General features: G+C 37.7%; 1 protein-coding gene across 1 annotated transcript; it reads left to right on the forward strand.

The window, feature by feature from the left end:
* Window positions 4,576–5,085, forward strand: LOC108661565. The gene has a single exon (XM_018118998.1). The coding sequence runs from the start codon at window positions 4,576–4,578 to the stop codon at window positions 5,083–5,085; it is 510 nt and encodes a 169-aa protein (XP_017974487.1).

The raw sequence follows: 10,375 nt of genomic DNA on the forward strand, positions 1-10,375 counted from the left end.
GCATATCCCCAGAAAGATATAAGAAGATCTATACGACTCATCATGGGTCTAACCATGTCTAAAAATGTTCTATTCTTTCTCTCAAACACCCTATTGTGTTGTGGAGTCCTTGAAGAAGTCCATTATGTGAGAATCCCATTCTCTTTTAGATAAACTTGAAACTCTTGGCTAAGATATTCTCCTCTTCGATCAAATCTAAGAGTGAGAATACTCTTCCTAGTTTGTTTCTCAACCTCCGTTTTGTATACTTTGAACTTTTCAAAGGATTCAAATTTAGATCTCATCAAAAACACATAACCATTGTGAGAATGGTTATTTATGAAGGAAATGAAGTAGGAGTATGCTCCTCTAGCAGTAGTATTCATAGGACCCCATACATTCAAATGTAGAAGTCTTAGCAACACCCAAGCTCGTTCGCCTTTCTTGGTGAAAGGTAACATGGTCATTTTACAAAAGAGACAACACTTACACATTCCATAAGATTCACAATTAAATGGATCGATATAACTTTGTTTGTGTAACTTGGTTAAGCGAGTCTCATTAATTTGTCCAAGCCTATAGTGCCAAATGTAGGATAGTTTTGGAACATCTTTCTATGCTTTTTTGACCTCTATATTGAGTATAGGTCTATTAGGGTCAAAGATATAGAGATTGTTTGAATGTGTCCCTACATTTTTTTTTTGGAGAAAGAACAACAATTGCCCTTAATGCTAAATTCAAAATCATCATATAGTGCTAAGTATGACATAAAAATGATGTTTTGAAATATGGAAAGGACATAATAGCAGTCTCTTGATTCCTAGATCAACCTAGTAGGTAAAGGTATGGCAACTGTCCCTATAGCTGATGCAGCAACCTTTGCTTCATTTCCTACTCTTAAGACCGCCTCTCCCTTTGTTAATTTTAAACTCGTTTCCAGAACATTCATGTCATTAATAAGTGTGACCCACATCCAGTATCTAATACCCATTATGAGGGATCAGTGGTAGCTAGATTTACTTCAATCATATACATGGTTAAAGGTGAAACTTTACAAGCTTCTCATTCTTTGACCTTGTCAAAAAGGCAAGGACATCTTCTTTAATTACATATATTCTTAATAGATGTTTAAAAACGTTTCTCAACTTGATAGGCTAGTCTAAACATTTTGGCCCCGGATTCCATAATGGCATCATATATGCAGTGCAAAGTGATGTGTATTCACATTCTAACAACCTAGACATTTAAAAAGCATATATAAGTATTCACATATTATAATCAATTTAAATGGGATAGTTAATCTTAAATTGGTTGCTCTTGCTATTTTCTTCAAGATGATAACCTTCCATATCACCTCGAGAGATCTCTATAAGGATTCTCTTAGTGGGCTAGGATCCCTATTCATTTTAATCATGATTTTGAATGTGCCCAACAAATCATGATAGGTGGATTAGGTAGGTAACTAAGCTTATCGATTTTATCTCTGTATAACTCCTAGATTACCTAGGTGACAACACATTGTCTAAACATATCATATATGTTTTGCCTAACCATTGCCTTTGGTTTCCATAATAATCATGTTTCCAAGCATTCGGATTTTATGAAACTAGTTGAGTAAGACCCACCAATAGCTCAAACATACTGTGTAAAAGTGTGACCTAGGGTGAGCTCAACAAGCCTCCATTTAAAAGAGCAACAGGGTTATCTTGCTATGTGGAGGAAGGCAACTTAATCATGTGTAACATGTGACTTAATATTTTATGAGGGATTTTAGTTTTACTTCTTAGGTTTCATTTGTATAGCATGCATAGCAATTAATATATCGCATAAAGTTAAATCTATCACATGTTATTCTACTAGGATGGTTGTGGACTTTTCTACTTTAGTTTTCTTGAGCCATCAAAGGAAACTAGTTGGTCAAATCCTAGGAGATTGCATGCATAAAGCACTTCATGCCTTAGCTTGCATCCACCTTTAACTTTTTATGGCACTTTGGATCTCCATCTTAAAATTTACTGTCACGACCTAAATTTGGGGGTCTATGATCAGTGAATGAGCCAGGTAGGTGAAGCCTACGAGACCTAGACAAGCCTCAGAATTTCAAATCACATAACACATAGTTGAGGGATTTCATAACCAAATATTCTTAAATAAAATTTAAATGCAAATATAAAACATTATCTCTAGCACATAATTCATACATAATATTCATAAGGCCATACATTGGCCATCAAATCGAGTTTGCCCTTAACAACCCTTACAAAAGTTCAAATGGCACATCCTGCCTACATATACATTTAACCGAATGTGAAGTGGAAGCTTACAACATACTTAGTGGAGTGGATGTGTTAGAATGGGACCTACGGAATGCCAAAATTGGTTTGTCAATGGATGATCCTTGCCACACAGTCTTGTGGCCTATTTATCTACACATGTTATGCAAATAGGAAAGTCTTCTGATACTCAATGAGGGGTGCAATAATTTAACATGTATAATTTGCAAATATATACATATATATGTAATGCACTATCAGTGCAACCAAATATTCTAGCACACATCTCCAAGGTTAAGGGCATATCAATCATCCTTTAGGAATCTCCATAATTATCATACAAATCATTAGGTTTATCTTTTAAACCATTCAAAGTCATTCTCCACGACACACTCTAGTCGTTGGTGTATCATATCAAATCTAGATTAAATTTATCTAAGCCTATCCGAGGCTATGTCACTTCACTCATAATTCATATCATAATTGAAAGAGTAGTCCTTCATTAGACATAATCAAATCATGCTCGATGGTTAAGAATTGGAGTCAAATCACGCTCAAGGAAAAGCCATTAGCGGAGAGTCATATCACGTGAGTGCTGAAGCAACGGACAAAGAATTAGAATCATCGTCCAGAGTAATCTCTTAATGGACGGCATCACTTGGAGTATTCTTAGATAAGTGCATCAAAGCACTACAAACGGGAATCACGGGTGGGACTAATATCACCATTTTTGCTTACCACCATCCCTACAGGCATAGAACAAAGTCATAAGGGGATGGGACTCCACTCAACCTCAAATCAAATCAACATCCAAAATTCATCCATTGGACGAAACACATATCCACAAACTAGGCCATCATGCCTGCTTCATTCCATATGTCTACGTCAAATCATAATTCATATTCAAGGAGCTTTAATAATTTATAAGCTCGGTATGGTTCTAAATGCCTTTAATCTATCCTTAGTTCAAGAATTGGCACTTTGTTGATCAACGATATAAGATATCTCACAGAGGCATCGGTAGAGATGAACTTCGATCTGTCACAAGTGCCACTAGAGCTTGGTTTGGATCGTTTGGGTGCCATTCCTACAAAAGAAATTCAATTATCAAAACAAATCCAGAGTAAAAGTATGCAAGTAGTGTTGTGTGCACAATCATGAAAATATGAAAGATCCACAAGCACTAATTTAATTTACAATCTCAATTCGCAAGGTGCAACATAAATTCTATATTCCTCACAACATTCATATAACATTCCCATAATCATAAATTTCACAATGCAACAGTCCAAAATAAAAATAAAATAAAATAAAATAAAATAATTCTATGACAGCGCATTCATCCAAAATTATCAGTTACTGCATGTTGTTGCACCAACAATTCCAGGATTTATTTCTACTTGCCCAACCAATCATAAAAAATTAACAAAACCCATCATCTATTCACCTCAATAAAACATTTAACAATTATATTTACAGCTAATAGAAAGGCTATGAATCCATTCTATGGGCAATAAGAATTTGGCATGAATCGTGAAAATTTTTTGCACTCCAAGCATACCCCATGAGAGAGTAGTAAAACCCATTAACAAACATATACAATGGACTCATTCAATGTGCAACAATCATAAAATGTTACAATGACCTTACTGTTAACACAACAATCTTTCTCTCACTGCACAAAAATTGAAAGTAAGTGAAGCTCAAATATATGGTAGAGAAAGAGAGAGAGAAAATGGAAAACGCTCTCAACTCCCATGCCTTCCCCTTCCTCCTAAACACTCACGGTTTGGCGGATGGTAGGTCGTCGAATCCACCCCAAGGCCAACCACCGACAGCCACTACCTCCCCATACCTAACGGGGTCTACCCATAACCTACAAGGAAAAGAAAACCTTCAGTCGCCATCCATTCTTGACCAACCGTAAGGCTTTCATGGCTTCTCGCAAGCCATAAGCGACAAAACTCAGCCGGCACCCTCACCCCGTGCTCTTAAAAAATCATTCCTTTCAATCGCAGCAGGAGACAAGCCATCTGTAATCCCTTCCTCACAAGATCTAATCACTTACAAGGATCGGTCGGCTACAGCATTCTTTGAAGATGAGATCCAGAAGCTTGCCCAGCCATTCGCTCACTCCATTATCGGGAAGTTTAGCTGTATGCCAAAACTGCAAGAGATTCGTCAAGCTTTCAAGGGGATCGGGCTCACCGGTGCATATGCAATACGCTGGTTAGATTACAAACACGTATTAATTCACTTATCAAACAAGCAAGATTTCAATCGGATCTAGACCAAGTAGCAATTGTTCATAGTAAATCAAAAAATGCGGGTGTTCAAATGGAGCCCAAATTTTGAAGCAGAAAAAGAATCGTCGATTGTCCCGATTTGGATCTCTTTTCCCAATTTAAAAGCCCATCTTTATGAGAAATCGACATTGCTGTTAATTGCTAAAACTATGGGTAAACCTTTGTTTATTGATGAGGTGACTGATAATGGTTCTCGGCCTAGTGTAGCTCGAGTTTGTGTGGAATATTATTGCAAGAATGCTCCGGTTGAAGAGGTTTGGATTGTGATCAAATATCAGGTCACTAGGGCTATTATTAGAGGCTACGCACAGAGAGTTGAGTTTTCAAAAAGGCTTGATTATTGTGAGCATTATTGTCATGTGGGACACTTGACTTCAACGTGTTTGGTGTTAGGCAATCGATTAGAAAATCTAAGGAAGCCACCGGGGAATAAGACTTTGAGAGATGATGGAAAAGAGCTGCAAAAGAGAGATGCAAATTTGCTACAAAAAGAAGCAAAAAGAACAAAACCGTTGATGGAAGTCTAGTCGAAATAGAGCAAGAAATGGCAACCGGTTGGCAAGGCCGGAACGACTAGAGTTAAGGACGTCAAGGGTTTGGGAATTGATTTACAAGACCAGAGGAAGGAATCGACGCCACTGTTGAACGTTTTTGGAGCGTTAGAATTATGTGAAGGAAACGATAAAGAGGAACACGTAAAACAAGGGCAAACAAAGCATGTGAATAGTGCCATGCTAGCCCAAAACACTGTAGCAGCAACCAACCAAGCAGCAACTGACCTTGCCGCAGTTGCGACTCTGCCACCAACTGAAGGAGGAGAAATTAATGGGTCAGAGGGCGGTAAAGCAGTACAGAATAAGGACCCCGATAACACTCCACGGGCTGCTGAAAATGCTCAGTATATAATGGTTCGGAGATAAAACCCGAGGAAGAAGGCTAAGCCTGTTTTAGCTAACTTGATTCCTGTATTGGATGTTGATAATGGTGAGGGACTCTTGATGTAAGAATCTAGAGAAAAGTACCCAAAAATGAAACTGGCAGTGGAAAAGGATGGAAGTCGATTATTGACAGTAGAAACAATGGGTGTCGACGGAAGTAGTGAGGGATATTCGAGTATCCCAAGATCCGAGCTTGGTATTTGTGTTGTTAATATGGAAAATGATTATGTGCCTTCCATTGCAGATATTTACAGCAACCCTAATCAAGCTAAGGACCTGGCCGATCACATGCATGCGTCCATGCACTCCCATGCAAAACCCAAATGTGAAAATTTTGCATTTCATCCGCAAGTTTCTAAAATGAGAAAATCAGATAGTTCTCTTATTTCCTCTGATAATTGGAATTCTATGAATGCAACAGATCCCTTGGAGGTAAAAGATGGAGCAGAAGAAGAAGAATCCATCTCCATGAAGGCTTCATTTAAAACTTATCCATGATTAGTTGTTTAATTTGGAACGTGAGAGGAGTGGCAGGTGTTATGGTTCAAAGACGCTTGAAAAAACTAAAAATGATGCACAACATAAAACTAATGGTAATCTTGGAACCCATGGTAAATATAAGTAGAGCAGAATATATTAGAAGGAAACTTGGTTTTGATAAGGTAGTTAGCAATTGTTCTAAAAAAATATGGATTTTTTCTTTCGTGAAAGTTTGCTGTGAAGTTCTGCTAGATCGTATTCAATGCTTGCATGTGAAATTATCCTTGCCTTGGCTGTCTCACCCTTTTATTTACTTCCTTTGTTTATGCTAAGTGCACTAGACAAGAGAGATTGGAGCTGTGGAATAGTCTGCGGTTATTGTCTATGGATATCCCGGGACTATAGATGGTGGGTGGTGATTTTAACTCTATTGTGAGCTACGCTGAATGTTTGAATGGTGCCTCTCCCCACGGCGGCTCAATGGAGGACTTTGCCGCAACGTTGCTTGATTGTGGTTTACTAGATGCGGGTTTTGAAGGGAACAATTTTACTTGGACCAACAATCATATGTTCCAAAGGCTAGATAGGGTGGTTTACAACCCGGAATGGGCAGAATGCTTTTCTCATACTCGAGTGCAGCATTTGGATCACGATGGGTCCGATCATTGCTCCCTTTTAATTTCCTGTTCTACTACACGTCCAAAGGGTCCATCTACGTTTCGCTTCCTACATGCTTGGACAAAACACCATGATTTTTTACCTTTTGTTGAAAGAAGTTGGCAAGCCCCTTTACAAGGTTCAGGTTTAATGGCTTTTTGGTTCAAACAACAGCGGTTGAAATGGGATTTAAAGTGGTGGAATAAGTAGATTTTTGGAGACATTTTTGAAAAGCTAAAGCTGGCATAAGTAGAGGCAGAAATGAGAGAAATAATTTTTCAACAGGATCCATCATCACTGAATAGAAATCTCATGCACAAAGCTTATGCTAAACTCAACCATCAGTTAAGTATTAAGGAGCTTTTTTGGCAACAAAAATCTGGAGTGAAATGGTTGGTTGAATGGGAGTGTAATACTAAATTCTTTCATATGAGGATGTGGAAAAAGAGAGTGATAAGTAATATATTTCGGATCCAAGACTTGGATGGAAATGTATTTGAAGACCCATACTTAATCCAACATTCTGCCAATGATTTTTTCTAAAATTTGTTGAAGGCAGAACCTTGCGATATTTCTAGTTTTGACTCATCTCTCATTCCTTGAAAGATCTCCGCCACTGATAATGAGTTCTTGTGTGCAGTTCCATCTCTCCAGGAAGTCAAGAATGCAGTCTTTAGTATTAATAAAGACAGTGTTGCTGGTCCAAATGGTTTTTCATCATTATTGGGATGTAATCAAGCAAGATTTTCTTGACGAAGTGCTAGATTTTTTCAACAGTCCTTCCTTTCCACGTGGTGTTACTTCAACAACCTTAGTTCTATTGCCGAAAAAGCCAAATGCTTGTCAACAGAGTGATTTTCGCCCATTAGTTTATGTACCATCTTAAATAAGATAGTAACTAAACTTTTGGGGAATTGACTGGCCAAAATTCTCCCATCCATCATTTCAGAAAATCACAGTGGTTTCGTCAATGGTCGGCTTATAAGTGACAATATCTTGCTTGCACAAGAACTAATTGGCAGGATTGATGCTAAATTAAGAGGAGGTAATGTGGTCTTAAAATTGGATATGGCTAAGGGATATGATCATTTAAATTGGGACTTTCTTTACTTAATGATGGAGCATTTTGGTTTTAATGCACATTGGATAAGTATGATTAAGGCATACATTTCTAACTGTTGGTTCTCCTTACTTATTAATGGTAATCTGGTGGGTTATTTCAAGTCCGAGAGGGGGCTAAGGCAAGGTGATTCTATTTCCCCTTTTTTATTTATTTTGGTTGCAGATTATCTATCTAGGGGACTTAATCTTTTATTCAGTCGATATAATTCATTGCATTAGTTAGCGGGATGCTTGATGCCCATTATTCACCTTAAGTTTGCTGATGATATTGTGATTTTCACTAATGGATGTCGTTTAGCCTTGTAGAAAGTTTTGAGTTTCTTATAGGAATATGAACAGGTATCTAGGTAGCAGATTAATCATCAGAAAAGCTGCTTTATCACAGCTATTAGTTGTCCACTCTCCAGGAGGCAAATCATATCTTATACGACTGGTTTTCAGCATAAAACACTCCTTGTTACTTATCTCGGAGCTCCTTTGTACAAAGGATTGAAAAAGGTAATTCTTTTTGATTCTTTACTTACTAAGATTCGAGATCGTATTTCAGGTTGGGAGAATAAGGTTTTATCATCAAGAGGCCGTATCACATTGCTTAGAAGCATTCTTTCTTCGTTTTTGATGTATTTACTACAAGTCCTCAAACCGCCGGCGATAGTGATTGAGAAAATAGAATGGCTTTTCAATAGCTTCCTGTGGGGTGATTCTACTATGAGTAAGAAAATGCATTGGGTGACTTGGTCTAAAACTACTTTTCCATGTTCTGAAGGGGGACTTGTTATCCGAAATCTGAATGATGTATGTGAGGCTTTTACATTAAAATTATGGTGGAGATTCCAAACAGGTAATAGCCTATGGACACAATTTCTGAGAACAAAATACTGTAAGGGTCGAATACCTCACTATGTACAACCGAAGTTACGTGACTCTCAAGTGTGGAAACAGATGGTCGGGGGTCAAATTATGACATTGCAGAATATTCGATGGAGGTTACAGCTTTTTTTCTGGCACGATTGTTGGATGGGAGACCATCCCTTGGTAACATCTTTCTTTTCATTCCAGAATGATATGTCCTATGTTAATAAATTTTTATGGGGTGATACTTGGGACGTGTATAAATTGAAATTATCCCTGCCTATGAATTTAGTTGATGAGATTTTTCAGATTCCATTCGATAGATCACAAGAGGATGTTGCTTACTAGGCTCTTACTTCGAATGGAGAATTCTCTACCTGGAGTGCTTGGGAGGCAGTAAGGCAGCGCAAATCCCTTAATATGGTGGGATCCTTAATTTGGCACAAAAGCATTCCACTATCTATTTCCTTTTTCCTATGGAGAGAATTAAACAATTGGATCCTGGTTGAACTTCGGATGAAGGAAAAAGGTTTTCATTTGGCTTTTAGATGCGTATGCTGTAATTATGAGGAATCACTAATTCATGTTCTTTGGGATAATCCGGTAGAGAAACAGGTTTGGAATTTTTTTGCAAAATTTTTTCAAATCTATGTTTCGACTCCTCAACATATTTCCCAGATTATATGGGCATGGTATTATTCTAGTGATTATGTAAAAAAGGGTCATATCCGCATCTTAACTCCCTTATTCATACGCTGGTTTTTATGGTTAGAAAGAAATGATGCTAAGCACAGGCATTTGGGCATCTATCCGAACAGAGTGGTGTGGAAGATTATGAAATTGTTAAGGCAGTTACATGACGGTTCCCTTTTGAAACAATGGCAGTGGAAAGGAGGCAAAGATATAGCAGCTATGTGGGGTTTCCTGTTTCCCCCCTAAACATGGTACAACTTCTCAAATTATTCATTGAGTAAAACCATTTACAAGTGAATATAAATTGAATGTAGATGGTAGTTCTCGGAATTGTCATAGTGCAGCAAGTGGGGGATTGCTCTGAGATCATACAGGTAAGCTTATCTTTGGTTTCTCAAAGAATATAGGTCGTTGTAATTGTTTGCAGGTAGAACTACGTGCATTGCTCCGAGGGTTACTCCTATGTCAAGAACGGCATATTGAGAGGCTGTGGATAGAAATGGATGCATTGGTGGTGATTCAAATGATCCAGCAATATCAGAAAGGGTCCCACGATATACGATATTTGTTGGCCTCCATTAGAAAGTGCCTGAGTAGTATTTCTTATAGAATTTCACACATTTTTTGAGAAGGTAACCAAGCTACAAATTTCCTGTCAAACCAAGGATACACACATCAGAATCTTTGTGTAATTATTGAAGCACAAGGAATTGCATGGTATGCTTAAGTTAGATGGACTGAATTTACCTTATGTTCGATTTAGATAGTTGTAAAGGAGTAGTACTCCCTATTTATTTTTCTTATTATTTTAATTCCTTATTACTTTGTAATAGTGGGTGATCTCTATTTTACTGTAGCATCACTAGTTATGCACATAAATTAGATTTCCTTACTTTTAGTGTTTTTTCGATTCTGTCATATGCTCATGTAATTCTAGAGGTAAGGTTTCGGTCCCCCTCCCCTTTGTACTTAACTTTTCGATTATTAATAAAATAATTACAAGGTAGCTGGGCCCTGCAGGAACTTCCAGCATAAAAGAGAGAGAGAGAGAGAGAGAGAGAGAGAGAGAGAGAGA

This window comes from Theobroma cacao, chromosome 4, assembly GCF_000208745.1.
Source record: "Theobroma cacao cultivar B97-61/B2 chromosome 4, Criollo_cocoa_genome_V2, whole genome shotgun sequence".
Taxonomy (NCBI): domain Eukaryota; kingdom Viridiplantae; phylum Streptophyta; class Magnoliopsida; order Malvales; family Malvaceae; genus Theobroma; species Theobroma cacao.